At 41.7% G+C, this 25,486-nt stretch overlaps 1 protein-coding gene across 1 annotated transcript; it reads right to left on the bottom strand.

The window, feature by feature from the left end:
* Nucleotides 1-585: 585 nt before the first annotated feature.
* On the bottom strand, nucleotides 586-25,264 carry hsd17b12a (hydroxysteroid (17-beta) dehydrogenase 12a). Its single transcript, XM_020636448.3, has 11 exons — nucleotides 24,947-25,264; nucleotides 10,829-10,875; nucleotides 8,872-8,947; nucleotides 6,777-6,884; nucleotides 5,385-5,449; nucleotides 5,222-5,266; nucleotides 4,715-4,749; nucleotides 3,834-3,915; nucleotides 3,613-3,678; nucleotides 2,412-2,561; nucleotides 586-1,866 (listed from the first exon to the last, which is right to left on the bottom strand). The coding sequence occupies exons 1-11, from the start codon at nucleotides 25,122-25,124 to the stop codon at nucleotides 1,726-1,728; spliced, it is 993 nt and encodes a 330-aa protein (XP_020492104.1). The 5' UTR covers nucleotides 25,125-25,264; the 3' UTR covers nucleotides 586-1,725.
* Nucleotides 25,265-25,486: the final 222 nt, after the last annotated feature.

The following is a 25,486-nucleotide window of genomic DNA, read 5'->3' on the forward strand; positions in this document are numbered from 1 at the left end:
CACTTCCAAACTATTTTCATTTACACTGAAACACTTCATGAAAATGAGAACTTCTTGTCTCCATTTGTTGTGCCACAGCGGGGAAATATAACTAAGTACAATGTTTCCATGTTGCATTATTTAAGTTGGTTTTACGGTCATTATTCCTCTTGCTGAAATAAGAGTTTTAAAAAGAGGGAATTTATTCTAGTAGTTATAACTTTAATCCAAAGGCCACCTGGACTTGGATTTAAATTAGCATTTTCATGAGCTTGAACTTCACACGTGTAGTCGGTTATTTGGATCTGAATAATTCCAATCAACACATTTTCAGCAGATGACCGTTCAAAATGAGTCCGGTTCTACTCAAGGTTTCTGCCTCTTAAGGAAGTTTTCCTTTGCCAAAGACTGACTGATTGAAGATGTGTTCAATCTCATAGCTGTTATCAGTGCATGTCCATATTCTGGTTGTGCATGTGTGTGTATTTCAGCCTTTGTGTGTGTAGCATGCTCAACAACGGAGTAAAATTGATTTCCACTTGCAGAATAAAGTATATATTCTCATTTTAATCAGTTATTAAAAAAAAAAAAGGAATACACAATACCTTCCTGTATGCCAGAGCTTTTATTAACAAACTGTATAAAATAAAAGTTGCCAGCCTCATTAATGTAAACAGTGCATTCTTTTAAAACTGTACACCAACTGTAAAGAGGAAAATGTTGTTTATTTTGGAGCAGACTTAAGACAGTATGAGATGTGACAAAGACTGTAAATGAAACTACAACTTCTAATGTAAAACTATTATTCACCCTTGAGAAATCTTTAAGAAACACACCGGATAAACTTCATGTTCAGAGGTAAGTAAGCTCTCCTTTGTCTGTGAAAGGTTTCCATTTTGACTTAAAAGGCAGGATTTGGGGAGTAAGACTTAGCACCAAGTGAATTACATCCTTAATACATTTTCAACCAGCACTGCCCCACTCATTGAATCCGACCATATCAACCATTCACGTCAGTAGAAAGGCACTTCTGTTTACTGCAGCAATGGAAAATACATGACAATCTTTGGCTTGGAAGAAGTGACACATCGGTGCCCCAACAACCCACCACAGAGTATCATTTTAAATATGTTCACACACAATATCATAGAAAAAAAAAAAAAAGGCAGTAAGAGCCAATAGACGAGGAGCTCAATTAGAGAATTACACAGACATGACAGGAAGGAGAATTGTCTTCTTTAAATGACTCACTGATTAGAAAACAGGTTGAAAACTGAAGGTCTGTTTTTGGCTCGTGTGCTCTTACAAAATAAATAACTATACGTACAAAAAAAAAAAAAGAAAAAAAAAGAAAAGATACCCGTCACCATCTTTCCACTGCTTACAACAGCAGGGTTAACAAATCACTTCATGGTTTTATTGTTTCCACCAACAGTGACCAAATATATATATACACATATAAAAATGTCCTTTGCAAAGAGCAGCACTTTATTATGGTTTCAGCTCCTGCCATCTTTGATTATTTTGGTCTGGACAAATCACATCAGGGCAGAGTTTTCCTTTTTAAACACAGTCATGCACAATCTTTTTCGCACATTTACTGAAGGCACAAAGGTGAAATCTCAGGTAACGCTTGAGGATCAATCGCACAGATACAAAAACACACACACACAATCTCTTTTTTTCTTAAATGCGACAGCAGCTGAAAACAAAGCAACCGTCTACAGATTCATCGAAGCAGTCTTCTTATTCACTTTTGAAACCAACGCCGTTCTTCTGCTCCCGCAGCTTCCTGCGCTGCAGGTACCCGGTGCGCTGCAGACGGTTCATTCTGGCGCCGAAGAAGATGACGAGGTTGTTCGGCACGAGCTTGGTGGTCAACCAACCCTGCAAGACAAGAAAGAAGTAAAAAAACAAATGCACGAGTTTAAAATGTATTCAAACAACAGCTGTACGTTTATTTAAATGATCTTATTGCTCATTCATTTTGTTCTCCATTTGAGAGTTTAATATTCTTTTATAAAACACTTTATCCTTGGTTTGGACAAGTGCCACATACATGAGAACATATATTACTGAAATTACAGCAATATTTAATTTAGCTAAAAATTTGCAGCACCTAAACGACTGCTTGGAGAGAAAAAAAAAAAAAGATGAAAAAAGCATCCAGTCTCAGTTTCTTCAACCTTCTCCATAAAAAATACAAACAAAAGCTATTTATTGCATGTGAACATCAGGGCCCTTAAGTCAGGCCCGGTTCTCCGAGGGACCTGCTCGTTTTAAATTATTTGACCTTGAAATAATAAATTATATATCAAAAACTTAGACTGATAGTTCCATCTTTTATAGTCTGATATAAATCCGACCAAATTCAAACTCTACTGAATGAATTCCAGGAGAGTTTTCATGTTTCGAGGTTTCTACTTTCTTACCATGACAGCGTGGGGGAAGTAGCCGTTGGTCTGGCTCTGCAGACCCACAGTGCTGAGCTCAGCTGCAACGTAGCGCTCAGGTGTGGGTTTGTCCAGGGTGGGCTTCCTGATACGAGTCATTTTCGTGGCCACGAAGAACGGCAGCACGCTCTGCGGGGAGACAGAAGGAAAACAGATTAGATAATATCATCAACTCCAAATAAAGCTAGATTTAACAGATCACAACTGCAGCTTCATTACATGACATCTGCAGCTCAGAAAATGTTTATTTCTCAGTTTGTAAAGTTTTAAAATGGTGGCAAATGATGTGTCCTCGGGGCACGTTTGGCCTTGCGGTTGCACTCTACGTACAGAGGCCACAGTCCTCCACAAATTCGGCCCAGGTTCAAGTCTGACTTGTGACTCCTCTCCCATATGTCAATCCTCACTCTCTCAGATTTCCAACTCTTATTTACTGTCTGATCAAAAAGGCAAAAATCTAATCTAAAATAAATAAGAGCATCTGTCCTCTCATGGTGATGACCAGTCACACTTCAGTACACATTCAATCTTGTAAAACACATTTGAATATTTTCTGTCAACCCTTGTCATCAGGTGAAATTACTCTCAAGGTCTGCTGAGGAGAAACTGTGTTACTCGTTGCGACCACAAGGTGGCGCATGAGTGACTTTAAAAGGATGCTAAAAACAACAAACAAGCCATGTTTGGAATAACAGTTTGAAAATGCTCTCTGTCGAAAAACTGCATGCAAGAGGAATCACTGTTGAATGTGTATAACTCCATTTTCTCTATAGGGAGGAAAGGGGAGGGTAACGAGTTTGAGTTTCATCTAGACTCTAGCTTTGGGTTGGACAGATCTCACATACTTTGTGAGAGACTCTAATGTAATATAGTAAACAGGTAATACTTCTTGCATATTCCATTTAAGTAATTATGAAACATTGAAGACTTTAAGGTAACATTTTCCCCCGACAAAACGTTCTGTTAAACATGCATGGAGGGTGTGGAGTAAAAGACTCCTAAGACATCACTCAGTGTACTATTAATTACTAAACAAAACAAAAAGGAAACAAGGCATCAGAAGAGAGAGGGGAGCCTACAGTGACAGCTCCCTCAAAACCACAAAAAAAAAAAAAAAAAAAAAAAGCTCTTGCAGGATGGACGAGAGAGATTAATCCTATCAGAGAAGCCTTAAACTCACCTGAATGATGATGCCCTGACGCCTGTACTCCTCATGAAGGCCACGGGAGAAGAAATCCATAAAAGCCTGCACACAGAGAAAAAAAGATGTTGGAAAGACTGTCAGTTTTAACACAGCAGCCTGAAAAGTGTTGCTTTGTGATCTCAAACAAAAAGGTGAAACAAGCAGATGCTGACCAATATTATTTAATTCCCATAGATAATTCTCTCAAGTGCACATACCTTAGTGGCAGAGTAGACTGTAAGCAGAGGGACGGGGTACATGCCGCTGGCAGAGGAGATGTTTAGGACAATTCCTTTAGACCTGAGGGAGACATGAGGAAGATTCAGGACAAGAATATGTAGAACTGCATCAGGAAGACTTAAGAGTTTCAATGAATTAACTAAATATCAGAAATCAAAACTATCTTGTTTCAGTAGTTTGTTCACATCACTTCACATTGTTCATTCATAATTTTGTCTCAAGCAGAAAGCCTGCAGAAATGCTCAGTTTGAATGTTACTGTCATATCAACATCGCAGGGCTTTCCTCACCATGTAGAGCTCTGATCCCATAAAAGAACTGTGCAAGGATCGTCTTTTCCACCGATTTATTTTTTTGTGGGGACCCAGTGTCTATACACCATAGGCACACAGGCAAATACACACAAAGTGATGCCACTGAAACAGTGTGGTATAGTGGCCGTGTGTGTTGCCATGGCAGCCTGTTGCTGCAGTGATGTAGTGGAGCGTCGCTCCAGCCTCACACGGCACCAAATGTGCCTGCGCCGCTATTGGTCGACTCGAGTCACATGGGAACGGAACAGCCAATGGGGTGGGAAGAGCACTTTGTGTGAATTGAAAGCTTGTCAGCAATGCGAACAAAGGAGGCGAGGAAAAGAGATGCAGTGATGGAGAGGGCTCTGTGAGGGCTTCTTGTCCCCCTTTTTTCAATAAGAGTCACCTTTATGAAGGGTTATCCGTCAGGAGATGAAAACTTTGTTTTGTGTTGTTTTAAAAAAAAAAATGTCTACGCAGCTCTGTGCCACAATCCCTCATTCACAGACTCGCTGGTGTTTCACTGCAGTCATGTCGCAAAACATGGAAGCCAATCATTTAACTCACCTCTCAGCCATCCTGGGCAGCACCAGACGGGTCATCTAAAAATAACACAAGCTCGATTAACATCAAAAATCACACAAAAGTACAAACTCAGAGGGCAAACAAGGGGACCGGGGAAAGAAGGTGAAAGAGTTTTATGCTAGAAAATAGACAAACTTATAGATATAGATAGAGATAGAGATAGAGAGAGAGAGAGAGAGAGAGAGAGAGAGAGAGAGAGAGAGAGAGAGAGAGAGAGATGCGTGGGTGGCGAGTACAGACAGCGTTGGTGTAGTCCACTGTTGCTTTGGGAACAACTGAGACACTGCAGGTAGCGTGGTAGAAACAGAAGAAGGAGAGAGAAAAAGAAGAGGAGGAGGAGAAGGACAAAAAGGGGCGGAAAGTGAGGAGGAAAGTGAACCCAAGGATCCAGCTTCAACAGAAACTTGGGGTCTAGTATGAACTTGTAGCTCTGCGATCACAGGGCTGAAGGTTATTGGGAAAACGTCCTCACAAAGCAGCAAAACTCACCTGCACCACTGAGGTCACGTTGACGTTGATCATATTTGTGACGAACTGAAAACATAGAAAGCAGCAGTCAGCTTTGACATCAAGGTAAACAAATTCTCAAAGCAGCAAGAACTGAAATGTAACTTTAGATATCAGAGTGAAGATAAGATGAAACAAAACTCACATTGTCCAGATCAGGGATGTGAAGGAAGTACTCGGGGTAAGGGTAGGAAACACCAACATTGTTGACTGTTGAAGACAAGAAACAAAGAATTATTCAACTGTTTCTGCAAAATAACTTAGAGCTGGAGATTTAAAAACTAGCTTCAGTTTCTACCACAAAGGGGCAGCAAAAGCAAACAAGTACCACAGGCCTTCACTCCACAGTAGACTCAGCCCCACCTCACAACCAGAGTACAATTGGTATGATAAAAAAAAAGGACACAGAGTTCCTAAAACGTTCAACTAGAGAGAACAACACGAACTGTGGAGCTGAAACGTCCAACAGCTCAAACTTTAGAGCAGTTTTAAACACGTAGCACGAGTCTTGATATCAGCGGGAAAATAAAGTATAATAAAGTAAGTATTTCAAGCGTCGACTAAAGAGGTCGACTTTAAGAACAAATGCATGAATTAGAAACGTAGAGGATACTATAAAATGCTCCGGTCATGTATCGTCAGAATTCAACAAGATCTTAAATTTGACTCTCATGCCAACTTTGTGCGACAGTGGTCGACAAATAAAGTCACTCCAAGTGTGAAAATCAAGGGGATCAAATCCCTCTACCTTTTCAGAATCACTCAAAGTATCCTTAATGTTCAATATTACACATTAAACAGATGTGCACAGTTAACACTAGACGATGGGAGTAAAGCACAAACTATTGTCCGATTTTATTATTTACTCTGATTTCTAATAACTTGAAAAGCAGCTTGCCTCATGCTGCAAAAATGTGTCTATTATGCTGCTTGGGCACTCCTGGATAACGTGTCTGGTTTATTGTCTTAAGCACACAGTGGAGGAAGTAGAAATACTTGATCAAGACTTGTGTAAATCAGTGTAGTGATACAACAGAAAACTCAAAGTACTTGGTCTTTTTCGATTCTCTGATTGAGTTGATTTTAAGGACATTTGAAGTATTTCCTTTCCTTTCTTTTTTTAAACTTTTATCTCCTGCATTTTGACATAAATCTCCACTTTCTACTCTCGACATGTTTACAGACAAGTTAGGTAACTTTAGATTTTTGAATCCGAACAGTCTCGTGGATTATATTCACCAAGTAAAGCCTCTCCATCATGAAGATTCAGCCTTAAATAGTTGGGACAATAACATCATTCATGCATCATTCTTTTATACTTTGAGAACATTTTAGAACCTGATCTTTTTCACTTTTACTTGAGGTGGGAAGTTTGATCATTACTTCTACTATTTGCAAGTTTTAGTACTTCCATTTGAGCGTGTCAAAACGTCACCTCAACACGTTCTTAAAGCAGGAAAGCTGCACTGAGGGCAAACTGTAGCGCCAAGTCTGCAGAGTGGACTGAGATAAAAGAACAATGTGTAAAAGCTCTTACCAAGAACACCGATCTCCAGACCAGTCAGCCCTGCCTCGATCTTTTGATAGATGTCGGATTTTCCAAAGTCGACTGCAATGGTTTTGGTCTCCACGGCGTACTGCTCCTCTGTGAAAGGAAGAAATGTCATTTAATAAGAGGAACGGTTTCAAGGATACACAAGCAGGGCAATCAGAGAAAGGTGTGTTTCTAAATTGTTGTAAAAACAAGACAGAAAGTCAGAAGGATACATGTTGGGACCGTGAATCAACACTTTGAACATGCATCTAAGTGGCTCTTGATAATCTGGGAAGGAAAATCAAGCTTGGTTAAGTCTCCCCTAAACACCCACTCAAGTCTCAAATACAACCTCGGAAAGTTAGAAAAAATTGTTTGCAGACTTGCAGAGTTAAAAACGTAGACGTCATAATTTGCGAACAAAACCATACTTTATGTTGATGTTAAGAAACATGTGCATGCATGCGTTGCGAACTTTGTGATTAGATTGCATCAGTAAATTTCAAGCCATAAAAGAAGATATCGCATTTTGTTTCTGTATTAAAACTTAAGGTATGAACAAGCCAAAGCTGGAAGAGGGACTTTCAAACATAGGAATATAAAGTATCCCAGGAACACATGAATGCAGCGGGAGTATGTTTCCATGTGTCAAAAGTCAGACAGCTTTCAGGGCTTAAAAATCAGAGTGATCCCCCGTTTTAAACGCCTGGATCCAGTCACATGAACACAGAACAAAAAACAGTCAGTTTCCGACTTGAACTGAGGAGGGCACTGTGCACCAACAAACCAGACAAACCATCTCCTCCCTCCTTCTCCTCCCTCCCTTCCTCGTCATGTTTGACGTGCCTGCTGCAATTAGAATTTATTGTCCAAAGACTCGTTTAGCTGTTAGGTGGAGACAGGAGTTAGAAGAGGAAAATTCCTGGGAAGTGCCTCGGTGAAGGCCAGTAGTGTTTCAGTGAATATTCAGAATTGAAACAACTATTTATTTTTCAAGAGGAGAAACCTATGAAAATCTATATCCAGTTCAGATTATTTTTAGCTTCAAGAACGTCTGAGTGTGACATAAAATGATAAAAGCAGCTAAAGGTGGCAGGCAAAGAAAAATAAATTACATTTGAAGCTGCCAAATTGTACAAGAAACTTTGGGTTGCCAGGTTGGTGCAATTACAAGCCAAAATTAGATGAGAGAAAGTACACACATTGAGGATAATTAAATGAGAGGTCGGGCAGGGTGGGCCGCCCTGTTACATGTTAAGGAGGGCGGTTGTGTCGGACTAATCATGAGGGAGGAGTGCCAGAGAGTTTAGCACGCCGCACCCCGCTCGTGACTACCCATCAGCCCCCTCTGAGGACTCGAAGCACGACAGGGGAAATTGCGCTGTGGGAGACGTCAGAGACAGATGGAGAAGGGAGAGAGTCAGAGAGAGGGCACTATTTGAACGGGGGGGGGGGGGGGGGGGGAACTGCATTCAGTCTCATATCTGGAGACAGGCCAACTTTTTCCCCCCTTTCATATGAATGCTCGTTTTCCATTTGTTGTTTCCGTCTTTGTGAATGAGCAAAACCTGCTCCGTTTCCCACAGGCACCTCAAGAACAATGTGGTTTGGCCTCAGAGTTTCTTCAAACCAGAGCATGAATTTTATCCGTTTTGCGTCATACCGACTTTGAGGAAGTCAAACACAACCCGCTTTGTTGGCTGCACGCTTCGAAGACAATGTACAAATTGAAAGCATGACTTCATTGGTTGCCCAAGAGTGTAAATAAGATTTGAAAAGGTGAGGTATGAAAATGTTTATTGATACTCAAACTGAACTCTTAACTGTGTTTAGTTACCAAAAGTGAAAAAAAAAAAAGACAGTTACTATTTTCTCTCCCCGTCTGCTTTTATTTTTTTAGCTGTATTCTTAATTATGACCAGGACACTCCCTGCTATTGGGGACCGGGAAACCCTGTATCTGACCGGGTAGGAGGTTGCACGTCATCACCTATACACACATCCTCATCAGCCCACTCGCTGTGCTCTCAACCCAGACCAGGTTTCCATGATGCGGTGGAGAATCAAAACACACACACACTTTTAAAGAACACACTCACCAAGTGACTTGGCCACATCATCCAGTTTGTCCTGCGAGCGACTGATCAGCATCATGGCGAATCCTCGACGAGCCAGCTGGAGGGGAAATGAAAAAAGGGAATCCATTTTAACACATTGACAACTTCACATAGAGGGTCAACAAAAAGTGCACATGGCAGCAAGAAAACGCAGCAGTTTAATAACTTCAGTGCATTCACCTTTGAACACAAGAGTTTGAGAGCAGGGGTGACAAAACATCTCAAATGTATCAGTGGTCGTAGATGTAGCACTTTTCTGTCTGCACGCTCACTTTGTTCATTGATGCCTCCAGTGGACAGACTGTCAGACCAAGTAAGACTTCTTATCCCTGATCCTCAAACGATTCTGATAAAGCCGGACTTAAGCACAATCAACTTCAGGATCCAGGTCTAACCAGGTTGATCTTTGCCTTCATACAACATATCTTGCACGGTTGTTGAACCGCTCTCAACTTTTTCAATGTAAAAGCTGTTGAAATTAAACCTGTGGAGCTTTAGGATGCTTACTTTTCCATAAATGACCTTACATATATTATCTTACAGCTATAAGTTAAGTATTGGAACCTGGAATGTCCAGATATCATTTGACCATTATTGTAAAATACACCAGAAGCATGTTTTTCCTTCTCTTAGATCCAAGCGTGGCAGTTACCCAGCAAGTTCTTCGAAGGGGGTTTTAAGCGATTGAAAAGCCTGATCGGGTTGTGGTGCCGGTAGCCTAGTGGTTCATGCGTGCGCCCCATGTACAGAGGCTAAAGTCCTCAGAGCAGGACGGCCCAAGGGTCAAGTCCAACCTGTGGCTCTTTTCCCAAATGTCTTCCCCCACTCAGTCTCTCTCTGATTTCTGACTCCATCTACTCTCCTGTCTCTAAAATTAAAATAAAATGCATAAAAAGCCCCAAAATTAACCGTTTAAAAAGACTAGAAAAAGCTAAATCAGCTTTAGCTTGACGCTAAAGCAAAGAAAGAACTGACCCGGGAAAACAACCTGACGCCTTACTCGTGTGAGCCCACCTGGGGGAAAATATTTTGTGTTCTTTTATCTTTTTGAATGGTGAAGCAGATCTTCCTTCCTGAGTCAGATGGTTTTCTGCGACAATCAAATATCACATCTTCGACGGATATGGAGAAAATCTTGTTCCATACATGTTCATATAAGTTCTTACCGTGCAATGAAACATATTGTTGATATTCTTGTATTGTAAATAATAAGTTTGTATTTCACAAAGAAAGACACAGCTATGGTCTAATTTGATCTGAATGATCTTTGGTTGATGATCAACATGTTTCAATGTTCATTAGATTGTATATTTCATCTCTGAATGTTCATCATTACCTTCTGACGCTTGTGTGTTACCTAGCCTAACATTAGGGATCCATTTACCCTCTGGTTGTATATCAGGATATGTCAGAAGGACTGTTTTAAAGAGCCATCGAAGTGGTTTTAAAGTGGCGGTATTTAAAGTCTTGAAGCATAAAAGGTGGATTCATCATGTTCCAAATACAGCAGCATTTGAACAATGTGATTCTGCATTAATATTAACGTGCTTAAAAACCTGTGAAGCATTAGGACTACTGTTGCATGACAAGCAGCTAGCCCCACTGTAGCACCAAGTATGAGTCAAAGTCTCTACATGACTACATCAAAAACACAAGTAGATCCAAATATGTGGCAGGGTAGCCCCCATTCAAACGTGGCCTGTTAGCCTGTATGAGCTCCTGACGGCAAACCTGGACTGAAGAGTGTGTGTGTGTGTGGGAGTGTGTGTGTGTGGGTGTGTGTGTGTGTGTGTTAGGAATCTCCTCAATGTTAACAGGCCTGTAAAAGCTCTCCCCTACAGTTGCCTGTGAGTTAACACACCATGTGTATGTGTGTGTATGCATGAGTCAATAGCTTCTTTTTTTCTCCATGAAAGAAACAAGGGTCCAGGAGACTCACCTCCTCCGCATAGGATTTCCCGATTCCATCAGTGGCTCCAGTCACAACTGTAGAGAGACAGAAAGAAGGAAAACGACGTCAGGACAGGTTGTTGGCTTTTTTTTTAACACATGAAACTCTAAGATGAAGCAGGGCCGGTGTCAAGTGTGTGTCACAGTTAGAGTTGGTCAAATTTCTGATTTACTTTATTGATTGCTAGAATCCTAAAGTATCAAAGCTTTTCTTTTTTTTTAACTTCTAATCTTCGGTCACTTAAAGCTGCTGCAAGAGCAAGGAGGAGGGCACTGCCTAAGTTGTGCAATTTAAACAATGTGCAGAAGTTTCCCTGCACGGCTGTGGCTCAGTTGGTAGAGTCGTCTTTCAACCGAAAGGTTGAGGGTTCGATCCCCAGCTGAGCAACATGTCCGATATGTCCTTGGGCACTTAACCCCGCATTGCTCCCGCTGCTTCGGTGGCGGTGTATGAATGGATTAGTGTTGTACTTACTCTCTGATGTATGTCACTTTGGATAAAAGCATCTGCTAAGTGAATTGTAACTTGTAATTAAAAACAAGATGTTACACAAAATGTGATGCCTAGGAGTTCTATTTTTTATGCGTGTTATGAAGTTCGTGACACAGAAACCTCAGAGACGATAAACCATGCCAGGCTCACTCAGTATTTGGCACCTCTTGATATGTTACCTTTACGGCTTCTGTTGCATTAAACAAAACAAAAAAAGGCACACAATAACATACTCCTCTTTGTACAGACTTCTATGACGCACCTTCACATCAGGTTTGTCTGCTTCCAGCTGTCATCGGAGAAGCCTAGAGCTCTTCACAGGTGACAGACGGGACATTTATTTGAAGGCTTCCACGTAAGTAAACCCAATGTCACACACGATCATATTTAGGAAGGCTTCTCTATAAGCTTTATATTGACAACTTTTCTTATCAGTCAAGTTTCAGTCCTCTGGTTAAGGGAAGCATGCAGAGTGAATTTGGGACCGAAGAAAGTGAAGATAGGAGCCGAATCACAAAAGATTAAGCTACAAAGACAAAAGACAGGGAGGAGATAAGATGGTATAGATTGCTGCAGAACAAAAAGGTAGGAGACAGTATAGGACTCACAAAGCTCTCTACACCCTCCGATACCTCACTGGGAGCAGCTCCTACGATGCAAAGTGATATTCTCAACATCATATTTTGGGGGTGTTTTGCACAAGAACTCTTATCAATCTTGTACTGACAAAGCAGCAGTTTGTGCAAAGGTGGTGGAAAGGACAATGGTGGACAACCGACATGATAAAAGCCATGACAAAGCATGAGAGGAGAGAGGAGCTGATGTTCTTGTGTTCAGAGTTCTCCTCACCTTGTCAAGCAAGCGGGGCTATTTTTAAACCTTCACTGCCCATCAACCCTAGCTCCTCTTTGACTGACGGAGGACAGGAGGGATGGAGGCAGGAGAAAGAATTACAAGGGAGGTAAGAAAGACCCCCCCAAAAAAAAAAAGAAAAGGATGATGGTGGTGTCGAGGAGGGATTGGGGGTGCTCAAACACACACACATGAATATATTATTGGCATTGATGAAAGATTAATAGAGGTAGAGGACATTCTCCAGCAAAGAGCTGGAGAGGAGAGGAAAAAGAGACAAGAGGAGAGAAGGGGGGGGGGGGGGGTGCAGGGAGGAGGAGAGAGTGATGACGAACATGGAGCCAGAGAAAGGAGGAGGGTGAAGTGGGGTAGGGAGACAGAGGGGAAGGGGAGGGATGAGGAGGGATCCTAGGGGCGGCTAAAAATAGAACTGGAGCGAAGCAAGAGAGCGAATGAGTGAAGGAGAAAGAGACAGAATAGAGATGGCTGTGGTGGAGGAAGAGGATGGAAGGGGTGGGGGGGGGGGGGGGGGGGTGAAGGAGTGAATGAGAGAAGAAGAGTGAGAGTAGCACAAAGTCAAAAGTGAAAAAGAGAGCAGAATCCCTGGTTATTTTTAAACCACCCCCGTGTTAAGAATGAAACACTCCGTGGCAGAAAAGCCTCAATGGGCGAGGGTCGTACCAAATGTGACTCTGGCTGCAGATACAGGTGGAGACAGATGCAGGGAACATAAGCTGCAGAGTAAAATGGCTGAGGATGGGGAAAGAAAAGACAACAACCACTTCAATTATCTTGAAAAAAGCCAGTGAAGTAAATACACCTTGTTTGGTTTATGAGGTACAGGGTGGATTTCTTTTACAGACATGATAATCAAAAGGCTGGAAGTATAACTTAGCAGCTGCCAATATCTGCCTCGTTTTGGAGACTGTAGTGCAAAATTTGAGGAGACGAGGAGAATGTACAAAGGAAGTGTTACCGCTTTTAAACTTTTGTAATGAACAGACTTCATGAAACTAAACTCACACGACTTTAGGACACACTTTTCTGAATCATCTGAACAAAATTAAAGAGACAAGCTGCATTTCTATCCTGGAAATCCATAAAAGTCATGTTGACAGGATGCATTGTAGACAGCAAATCTTTTCAGTGTGATTTTGACCTCACAACAGTTTCCTTTTTACAATATTGCACAGCTAAAAAAAAAACAGCTTTAGCTTTAAGAAGAATCAAAAAGGCAGGATCTCCTTAAAGCAACCTAATGCCTCATTTAAGGGAGCCGATTTTTTTCTTAACATTTCTGCATGATTCTTCAGGTAAAAATGATATGGATTGTTATAACAACAAGGGCTCTACAAGTCAGATATGTTTCCTACAGTTTAACACATTTTTGTTTTCTTGGAATGTCCGGGTCGGATTGACACGTGCTCTGCATTAAAATAGGGTGCCACAATGTCAGATGATCTTTGTGAAACTCAAACGATATTGATGCATGTTTACAAACCACAGCCAAAAAAACACAACAAGTCCTAGCTACCCAATATTGAGGAGTTATTTGGTTTTATTGAATCCCCAAAAATGACAGGCAAAGTCCTGCACTTATGTCTAAACTGCACAAATATTTCTGTACTGAAATGTTGCCAACATTTTCAGGACTTGGATATCACCAATCAATCATTTGAAAACTTAGTAATTGCATCCTCAAGTTTCAAGGAATAATTGAACAGTTTGTATTTGGTGAGAAAATAAGACATGATAGACTTCCTGCTCATATCTTCTCTTTGGTTCTTAACTTTGATATTATAGAATGAAAAAGTCATTTTGTTTATCATACCTCTTCTAAGGCTGTTCCATTTTCATCCTGAAAATACAGATTTATTTTGATATACATCTGTCATTGAATTCATATGCATTTGTAATTTTAGGAATATAGAATTACAGTATATCTGGTTAGATAGTGACACAGTACAGAAAATGTCGTACCAACAAGTGTAGACAAGCCCTGAACGTTGAGGAACACATCTTTCACAAGACACCTTCGAAGAAAAGACTCGACAGCTCAGGTCAGCTGAACATTAAAACAAAGTAGAGGGGCGTCAGTGCACCAACCACATTCTTTTCAGACGGGATTACACATCGAGCCCACAGAGCATCTGGGACGTGTATCACCTGCATGACTGAGTTTTAGGTGCAGACAGAACACATGTACAGCGTCACCGCTTCACCTTCCGACCCAACGGAGGAGAGCGTGCAAGAATGTATGAGGTGTTTAAAAACACAGGAACAGAGTCACCCTTTGAACCTGAAGATGACAGAAGAACACATGCTGCGTGTGAGACTGAGCATGTGTGCAGGCCGTGCATGCCACACATTTTACAAATAGCCAGAGAATTGACAAACTTAAATGAGTCTTTAAAGTCACCTTTCACTTCACCAGATGAAGACGGTGAGAAAATGATAGTGACATGACAATTCAAAAATGGAGATGCTGCGACCAGTGAATTATTGAACCTCTATGTTCATGTAAATCAATCATCTTTAAAGCTCTTGTGAGTTTAAACTTTATAAAAAGGGGATTTGGTTTGATGGCGGGAAAAGTTGGAGGGAAGAAAGTTGGAAAAAGAGCCCTCAATGAAGAGGAAAGCCAAAAGATATATAAAGAAGACAGAAAACATCACAACTTTAGTGATTTTCCACTCTGTAGAAACGTCTACCCATTCCCCGTCCCTTCTCCAAACCCCCTCCCCACTCTCCAAAATCCTCGTGCTGTACTTATGAATGACTGCGATCCTCCTACTCATTATATAATAGTACCATTTTCAGAATAAACGTTGTCTTGGGAGTGAGTGAGAGTGAAGTGTGTGTTTGTGTATCAGGGGAGGAGGGAGGACGAGGGGAGGAGTACAGTGGGATTAGGACACAGAGTGCCTCCTGAGTCTTAAAAAAAAAAAAAAAAATCCTCTTTTGTTTGTAGTTGCTATCAGACTTCATTAGTGCAACAATTACAAAAATAGTTCAAGGAAATACGGCAAAAAGAGAGACGAGGTCTGCTGAAGGAGACCGAAATGATCTGGCACAAGATGGAAAAACTCAAAATGAAGCCCCCTACTCAAACATCATACTAGCAGAACAATGTCCAAAAAAAAAAAAAACAAGTTTTGTTCATTGCAGTCAAAAACAAACACACGTCCCAGTGCTCCCAGCAGGACTTCATTCCCCTCACATGAGCAACACATTACATCTGTGACACACACACACACACACAGATGTATGGCATCAATAAAGGGCCTACGCAAGCATGCACGTGACTGACAGCAGCACTACTGACGCTCAGAGATGCACACACACACACACACACACAACAAAAGGGTGAATGTGTGTGGATGGGGAAACCACGTATCGAGTGATGAAGGAACAAAACGAGGATTCGGGAGCGGCCGGGGAAAGAAGAGTTTGTGAATTCATGAATGTATGAATGTGTGTGGGGGGTTCAGAGGATGTGTGCATGGCTGCCTCCCATTCATTCCCCAGTATCCACACCCCCGCCCCCCCATCCCCATTACAAGGCCTGTGAGAAGAATGTAGTACGATGCCGGCCTGACGGGGGCGCACTTGCACCGCAGCTCTGCTGTGCTTAATGCTGCACATCACGTACAGAGGTATTGACATCCCCCAGCCTTTTCTGTCTCCCTCCCTCCTTTTCTCCCTCCCTCCTCAGCAGTGGAGCAGCCCCTGCTGCTGCTGCCTGCTCACTATTCCGAGGGTCTAAAAAAAGCAGCAGGAGGAGTAAAAATAGCAGCGCGCCTGCACTGCCTCGTCTGGGAGCTGCCTGCCTGCCTGCCTGCCGCAGCACCTGAATACCAACAAGATCCCCCATCACCAGCATCACCACGGCGACCAGGCTGCTGCTGCTGCTGCATCCTAAGACCTTCATCTAAAACACTGATGTCAGGGTGAGCAATGCAGGCTGGTAAAAAAAAAAAAAAATCTAAACACCAAACATCTCTTCTGGTGAGCAGAAATCTTTAAGTTGAGGTCAACATTATCTGCATGAGGTGGCACATGTGTGAGGATGAGGCGCACATGTTTAAAGACAAAATAAAACCTAAAATATTTAGGATTTTAGAGATTGAAGGTAAACTCAAATGAGAACTTTATTAATCTCAGAGGAATATCTAGAGGCAGATTGCACCAAAATGAACCGCACAATAACCAAACAAATGTTTTAAATCATTGCTCATCTTATGTTCAGTTGCAGAGAAAGCTGGCACAGTCCTTGCTATCGGTTCCCCAAAGGGTGAGAGACTTTTTTTAAAGATTCAACTTCCTATTCAAAAAAAGAGCAAGAGACAGAACAAGAATTAGCTCAAACCTCCCTCCCTCCCTCCCTCATCTCCACCAAATCCCCAATTAAGATTCTCAGTGAGGAGAGACTGCGGTCCTTGTATGCCCCGCTCTCGTTACGTACCGTTATGTAATCTGTCGCACCCCAAACTCGCCTATCAACGAGCAGCCCCTCCCAACTCACAGGGAGAGAGGGAGGGAGGGAGGGATGCAGCACAAGATCCAAAGACTGCTCGTCCAAACACACACACACACACACACACACACACACACATCCCATTCTCCATCCACCCACCTTCCACATTCAAACACACACACACGCTGCTTTAAATAGCAGGGGGAGAAAGTCACATGGGTAATATAAAAGTCGACAAAAATAAAGCTTGATCAAGCCGGGGGAGAGAGACAGAGAGGGAGGGGGAGGGAGGAGACAAAGACACAGAGAGAAAAGAGAACATGTACTTCAGAATCGCCCAAGATAGAAGCAGCATCTAAATTTGGGTACGGAGCAAAAAATAGTACCAACCTAACTCTCTCGCCCGTCCGCCCTCCCTCCTGCAGTCTCATGCTTTGTTTAAAAATCAATAGTTTCTTTCAGGACTTCCACTGAGACAAGGTGATTTTGGAGCAAGGAAACAAACTTTCCATATTTGACTTTGTGCCATTAAGGACAGGCTGAAGAGTGTTGAGAATACAGCAGGTCACTTTCTTAATCCCTCCTCTCTGTCTGGAGGCGTGTTAAACAGAGAGATCACCTGCAGGCGTCTTTGGTGGGAAAAATGTGCACTAGGTGGGCTGAAAATGAGTTACTCTATGAAAATATGACTTAAGTTTGTTAAAAGTTATAGCTCAACAGGATGTTTGTTTAGAGGGAATTTAAGACGCTCAAACTGTACAAGAAAATATCGGATTTGAATCAATGTGTGTATTCAAACAATTACCTAAGTTTGTGCATGCTTACTATGTGACTTTTTCAGAAGATTATTTTCTTTAGAATCAGAAACACTTTCCTGAGGAGGAAATTAAAGACTTCCAGTTGCTCTTGTACAAAATATGAGAATAAGAGAAAAGTAAGATTAATAACAATATAAGCAGCATTAATTATGCACTAGGGCACGATCGATATTAGATTTTTGGGGCCGATACAGATATTGGGGAGAGAAAAAAAAAAAACTGTGATTCAGATATATCGGCCAATATCCTTCTGATATGTATAGAGAGACAGATTTATTGTGTAGATTCCTCAATTGCAGGTATCAAACGCTTGCGGAAAAGAAATTTAATGAAGACAAGATTGTCACCTACCTGGGAAGAAACTGTGCATGCATGTGCATCACCGCTCGACACACTGGAGAGTGATGATGATCGTTGAAATCAAAATAGCGGTGAAAGCCAGAAAGAGAAATGCTACTGAAACTCAAATTAAATGCTATTTGACGGGTGAATTCATCTCGTACTATCGGTGCATATCTGCGATAATATTAGCCGATACTTGATATATCGCCCGATATTATCTGACAGCTGATAAATCGGTCGGGCTCTAGTATGTACAGTAGTTGGATTGCGGCACAGATTAATATCCCTAAAGGTATTCTAAACTCGTGTTTCTTTAAGCAAGAGGAGTCTGATTCCGTCTTTCAGGTTGGTACACCAGCACGTCCTTTCACACATGCTGAAGTGTTTGTTTCAACAGATACTCACAAGTGAACAAACTGCCTTTCTGGCATGTTGGACTGCAACCAAACGCAGGAAGGTGTCACCCTGCAGAGCCCAATAAACAACCCATGCCAAATATGCTGGTGGTCCAGTATTGTGCGTTTATATTACTTTACGATTGCACCAGATGACTCCTGCAACCCTGGGTTTGTGTGACTTAAAGCTCCAATTACAAGTTTTTAGCTACTCTGATAATAATTTCTAGTAAAGCAAATAAGATCATTGGCATAAAGCCTGACCTCCACCTCAGCATCAAGGAAGTGAGGACAAAAGAACAAAGAATACAAAGGAGAAATCCTTCCTGCATATTATCCCATATGCTCTTTTGTAAAGCATCTCGAGATAACACTTGTTATGAATAGGCAATATACAAATAATGATTGATTAACTGTTTCCATGTCTGAAACTGCTGGTGGGGGTAAGTGTCAGACGAAGTGATGAACTGCACTCTGTCTAAACAGACCTCCTACAAATGTTTCCATAGCCAAGAGTCTCAAAGAGAGATGAACTCTACTGTAAACATAAAGCAGGACGAGGGGTTCTTTGAGGCATGAGACTATTTACACATTTACAAAGAGGTGAGAGGTACAATCGTGGCGCCAAAATCAACACAAAGCGAAAGTTTCTCACAGGAGCTTCCAAGTGAGGGTGTACAATTAAGAGCTTTTCAAAAAGACAAACTATGCAAACTGAAATATGCATGTTGACAGGTGCTAGTGTTCCACTTGTTTTGCTAAAAGAAATACCGTCTTTACGACTCCAACCTGAATGTGAAAGCACTGAGTCCAAGTTGAACAAGGTGCAAGGGCTCCAAATGAACGTCTTAAGACTTAGATTTATGTGCAATTAATTTGGTAAAAAAAAAAAAAAAAAAAAGATTTGTTTGAGTCAGGCTTATTGGATTTCTTCTTTTGGGGGACCAAATTTGACAAAAGTTGAAGGACTAATGAGCTGGACATTTATCGTTTCTAGTTTGAACAAGTTCAAAAGAGAGACATAGGTTGTTGTTAAAAAAAAAAAAACACAATAAGCATTTAAGTTCTTTTCATATCTGTTAAGTCGGGGGGGGGGGGTCTCTGCTGTAGATGTTCAACGTTAAAATCACGAAACAGACTGTGGATTATCTTAGAATTTATTCAGCGCGAGGTTGGACGACACAAATCGCTGACAAAGTTTTCATCTGAACAGAGTCGCTTATATTCTGTTATAAGGTACAGCCTACAAATTCCTTTCCGTTTGGATACACCTCTAAAGGCTAGAGAGATGACATGAGCATGATCTATGAATGTCACACACATTCCAATCTCAGAAATACTTGGCTCCTGTTTCATCTACACATAACTAAAAGAAAAATTATCCTGAGATGGTTGACAGATTTAAAAAAATAAAAATAAAAAAATAATAATAATAATAATAATAATAATAATAATAAGTACATCCACAAAGTTACCAAGATGAATGGACTCATGAAACGTCATACTAACAATATCCAAAAGAAAACTGGACATAACTAATGTTTTTAATAGAACGCAGCACCTGATTGATAAATATTGGCTGATATTGGCACATCATGTGGCTATCGGTTAATTATATCTCTGATATGTGCAGATATAACCGAATTGATTTAACTGAAGTTTATTATAGCTTTTATTTATAAATGGTTCATTTCTAAGTCAAAATGAGTTTCAGTACACAGTTGTTATTCTGGAGAATAAAGGCTTTGGTTCAACTGTTAAACTAAATCTTGTCTCAACTCTAAAACTTTTCCACAAGTGTTTGATAACAGTATTTTGAGGGATCAACACAAGATCAGCTGATATTATCGGTATCTGAAGCTCATATCGGTCGAGCCCTAATAGCAAGGTAATCATCCAATATGAAAGGAACGCAAAACAAGATCCACACACCAAGAAGGTCCAGATTGAAGGATTTTGTGCCAAGTGAAGTTTGGCTCCAAGTATCACTTAATAAATCCTTCAAAACGGGAGCTTCCTGGTGTGCAGATCTTGTTTTGCTTTCCTTACCTTCCTGTTCTGTGGATCCAGCACCCGCTGAGGGATGTGCGTGTCTTGTGATTCTTCCAAATCATCCAATATCAAACTGTGATCATCTGGAAAGGTTGCACTTAGATACCAAAAGAAGTATTTACATTCAGTTTGGTGGTTAAATATTTCTAAGGACCTCATGCACGGACCGCAGATTGAACACATCCTTTCTAAACAAATTTCATTAAGATTCTCTTCTTCCAGGTTTGCAAATTGTGAGAAAATGTAGCAAATAGTTGTCCTTTGAACTTGACGTACACAAGATTATCTTTTAGGATTTAAAGTCCTTTTGTTGGACAGAAGCGTCTCGACTTAAACTACACGCTCGTTTCTTTCAACATATTTGGTAGTTGTTTGGTCTACAAGAAGTCACTAAGACACTACTCAGAAGATCAATCGTTAATGACTGTTACTCTTTTTTTGAGATTGTTAGCCGCTCTAAAGTATATTACTTTTACTTAAAAAGGTCAATGACGAGATATTTAGTAGTTATGTAAACACTATTCAATGGAAGTAAGAAACCAGGACAATAGGACAGAAAAGGCAACATTTTAGCCTGAGTGAAGCTATGGTATGACCAGCTGAATGTTCAGTATTTTACAAAAGAATATTAATATCACATTTGGGGTATTTACTTATATCATGGGGTAAAACAAGCAGGAGATTAAGCGGTATAGACAGAATGTGAGAAAAATTAAACCTAAAAAAAAAGAAAAAAAAAAAAAAGAAGCTCAACACGCTCAGAGGGAGATGATGAGACGGTAGACTCAAAGAGAGAAACAGATACACACACCTGCTGGATGGGGAGATGGGTGAGAGGAGGGGAGGAGGGGGGGGATTGAGAGGAGCTTGAAATGAGGGAGATGCAGAGGATTCTTTTTTTTTCCTCTCTCCCTCCTTTTTTTTTTTTTTTACCCAGCATCCCTGACTCGGGCACGTGTCACAGAGCGTGTTCATCACATGAACAGCAGTGTTCTCTCTCTCCGCCCACACACACACACACACACACACACACACACGCTGTCACTCATAAAAATCACTAGGGGGAAGCACATTCACAAGGATGAAAAAGACGTGGAGACCCTGCCTCAATAGAAACACACACACAGGAAGAGATTTAATTCACATGTGTGCATGTTCCTCAGAATGGAGCCTAATCTTATTCATAAAAAAACAGTTATTCTCTCATAATAATAATTAAAGCCATCCCGGAGCTCTGATTGGCCCAACGCTCATGTTGACAAACTCACACGCCTCTGATGTTTATTTTTGGAGCCGAATCAAACTCAACGAAATTCTTGCGTAAGTGCTGACCCGAGTCTTTGTCACTCCTGTGCCGCTGCTGATGAATGGCTGCATCCCTCTTATATAATAGCACCATTTTCTCAATAAACTCTGATGTCAAAGGAAGGAGGGGGGCACTTCTAAGGCGCATGTCCCATCCCAACAGCAGCCCCCCACCCTCGCAAAAAACCTCCCTTTGGTCTAATTTTCTTCGCTGTAATGGAGTTTTACACACACGCAACAGAGCAGACACTGGCTCCCTTATATAATACGGGATGCTGAGGGCTAAGAGTGAAGCGAGCGAATAGGAGAAGACTGCGCTCTAATACACGTTAAAAAGCTCAATGCTGCTCCAGCGGAAGTGAAAACATACAATTTGAGATAAAAACATTAGAAACGTGCAAAATTACAACCGAATACCAAGAGAAGTCTTTGAATGCGTGTCCTCTGAGACTTAACATCTTTCTGTAAGACACATTGCTGCAAAAAAAAGAAAGCAGGAATAACCCTTACTTTTCATGCATTTTTTTTTAATAAACAAAAGCTTAAATATAAAATACTAAAAGGACAAAAATGTCTCATGCTGTAGAGAAGTGCCATTCCTGCATCCAAGGTTTAAAAAAAACAGTGCTGCAGACATGGATGGCAGGAGGTGGGGAGGGTGAGTGTGGATGCTCAGTGCAGTGGAGAGGCTGGGGAAGCCGCTTTAACTCAGGCTGCAGTGCTCCTGTTCTGCCACTAGGGGTCTCATGCGCTCAAGGGGAAGACCAGCAGAGGAACTCCAGAGAAATCCCTGCTCTCTCTCTCTGTCCTCTCTCCACTCTGCATGTAAGAGCTGCAGAGTGAGAAGTGCAGCCATCACATGGAAAAACTCTAAACTAAAAAACTGTTAAAATTAACAATATCCACTTGATCTTATAGAAGAGGAAGGGATTAACTCTTATCTGATCTTAGGCGTACCAGGCAGACTTTGAAACCTGTTTGACCAGAAAGCGGCATTTGTCTGTGTTGCAACAGCAGACTTGTGGGATTGCAAAAAGCACATGTCTGAAGGATGACAAGCTCTTCTAGGGAGCATGGAACTTTTAGAACCACAAGTGGAATAAAGGAGATATCTGGCACTGCTTACTTACTATTTGAACAGCTAAACATAATATTCTTCAATTTTAGCATAAAAGTAACTCAAACTTATTAATTTGGGGTCTACAATAAAATCTGAGGCTGTAATTTAGTCCAGTTGTAGTTCTAAAGTGTGGACATATTTAAGATGATAGAATCTTGATTTAAAACTAAATATTCTCAAAATGTAAAAGAAAACTTAAATTTGAAATGTCCTTAAGTTTGAGTGACTTCCTACTAAGATATTCCCCGTAAATAGTTGTCTAAAGTGTTTGATAACCTCACTTAACACGCTCATATTGCATTAACAAATAATACTGAAGGAGGAGGAAAGGTTTAACGTGTTTCAACAGGTGCTTGTGTCTTTAAGTTAAAGGTGGAGACAGGCATTCACACTATTGACGCATGTGTTTGTCAGAACAATAAATCACACCACTGCAAAAACCTGGTCAGACCTGCACATCTGGTGCAACCAGCTGAGGAGGACACCTCATCCTAAGCACACATCGTACACCCCCCCTCCCGCTCCCTCCCTCCTCAGCTTCCACATATTCACTTCCTGCCATGGCTCCAACCGTTGTGATTGACAATTAACGTCAGACTTGTCAAACTGGTGGCACAGACTGGTTTCAGGGAGTGGCATGCAAGTTCCCAAGACAGAGAATACAATAATAAATTGTGACCGCGAGGAAAAATCGGTCAATAGTTTCCATTAACCCTTTGATAACTGAAGTCAAAACTGAAATTTTAACTGACGAGCATATCCAGAACATCAACACTTAAGGCTTTGATTTGGCCAATTACACTTAATCCAACAGAAAAAAAGCCTCTTGACTGCAACAAAATGAGCCTGAAGAATCATTTTGGGTTCTTGAAAGTACAGGAAGGAAACCTCAACAAGAGAAACTAGGGGCTCTGCAGGTGGAGGGAACAGTGGGGGTGGGGGTATCACAATTTCTATATGACCAATGGATGACGAAGCGATGAACAAGCGCATGACTCATCGTTGTGCACCAGTATTCCTCCGCATATTCCAGCAGAACCACACACACAAAAAAAATGTACATTAGACATTCCTAAAGGCACCTTACCATTGCGTCATTCGTTTATCCTCTCTTTTGGCGCAAAATGGCATCAATTAAACACCTCATTCTTAAAAAGGAAGACGATTTGGAGGCAAAGTGCGTCATCGTGCAGATAAACATGTGGGTTAATCAAAGAAAACCCCCCCACAGGAGAAGTCTTAATGCATTTCGCCTTGTTTTGGGTGGTAGAATGAAGATCATAAAATCCATCCGATGAAAAGAGCTCGCTAGAATTTGCGCAGCAAGAGGCTCCAGACGCAGCAGTCTCCTCAAAAATAGGAGACTAGAGAAGTGGGTCAAGCCATAACAGGGCGATTCCTGAGAGACTAGGCTCCACTGAATCAAAATACGCACAGATTTCAGTGGGAACTCGCGTCTATCTGCACGAGCAGGATTTAATAAAGAACATTATTGAGCGACAAATACTAAAAAATGTTGATCAAGATTTGTAGGCATGTGTGTGCCATGCACACGGAATGGGACAAGGTGATGTGACAAGCAATGATGGGAAAGAAGCGACGACACAATCACAAGCATGACACCGACTGGTTATGCTCATACACAAAGTGAGGTCAAAGATTTGTTTAACAAAAGAGTCTTATTGGAGTACAACTACTTAAGTGGGTTACAGTGTTTGAGAAAACATGAGCCACGAAGATGATCTGGATGTAGGTCACGTTTTAATTGGGCATACAGGCTTGTCCTACATCAAGCAGATGGGCTAATGTGGTTCAGTAGTGCGCTGCCTGATAGCTCACCCACATAAAACAGCTCTCTGAAAAGTGCGCATAGCCTGCTCAGTTTGGCTCCTGGCTCACCAATGTGGGGCATCCCCCTGTCCGCTCCAAATGTGGGTGAAAACGCAGGAGGAGTCGCTGCGGTGTTTTACTCGAGGACCAGAGGAAAAAAACAAAAAACAATTGAAGCTAATAAGGAGCATTGTCCTGCCAGTCAATCAGCTGCTTACCTGCGCGTGTTACGCAACACCAAACTCCCCTTTGAATTAAGCCACAAAAACGCAGCAGAAAGCAGCTCCTCTCTGTGCCAAAGTGAAGTTTTAGCCCAATAACCCCATTTTGCTGTTCTCTCGTCGAGTCCACCTGCCTGCTCCTGAGCTGCCCTCTTCGTGACCGTGATGTAGGTGGCGTGAAAATTGATGTGACCCAACTCACCTGCCCATTTTCCCAGCTTCGGAGAGAGCAGCTGTCCGTTCCCCAAGACCCAGATCCTGAAGCCAGAGAGCAGCCTGTAGAGCAGCCACAGCGCCAGGGAGGCCACAGTGAACGCACCGACCCAGAAGAGAGCCGTCTCGGCCCTGCGGAGAGTCTCCTCAACGTTCATCCAGTTCATGGCAGCGGCTTCTCGGTGACTCGGCGTGTGTGTTGAGACCTTAATTTTAGGCAATGTGCTCTAATTTCCAAGCCACAACGTGAGAGAGAGTCCCTTTATAAGGAGGTTGTAGCATCACACACACTCCCCCAACTCCCCCAACACTTGTCTAGCCTGATTTAAAGTGCACCGCCCATCTCCTACTCCGCCCCGCCCCTTTCTGCGGCACACTGGCTGCTGCAGCTGTCTCTCGGCTGATCTACCTTTCTGGTTGGCACACTTACATGTCAATCAACCCCACAGCTTTTCCCATTCATTCGATTTTCTGTATGAAGCAAGGCGGGTCAAAGGGAGACCGGGATGAGGAGCGATTGGGCAAACAT

Source organism: Labrus bergylta, chromosome 7 (assembly GCF_963930695.1).
Source record: "Labrus bergylta chromosome 7, fLabBer1.1, whole genome shotgun sequence".
In the NCBI taxonomy this organism is placed as follows: domain Eukaryota; kingdom Metazoa; phylum Chordata; class Actinopteri; order Labriformes; family Labridae; genus Labrus; species Labrus bergylta.

Coding starts and splice junctions, on each gene's coding strand:
- hsd17b12a (XM_020636448.3), bottom strand. CDS start 25,124: ATGAACTGGATGAACGTTGAGGAGACTCTCCGCAGGGCCGAGACGGCT. Junction 5,450..6,776: donor TCTGGAGATCGGTGTTCTTG/GTAAGAGCTTTT, acceptor TGTCTTCAACAG/TCAACAATGTTGGTGTTTCC. Junction 3,679..3,833: donor CAGTCTACTCTGCCACTAAG/GTATGTGCACTT, acceptor CTCTGTGTGCAG/GCTTTTATGGATTTCTTCTC.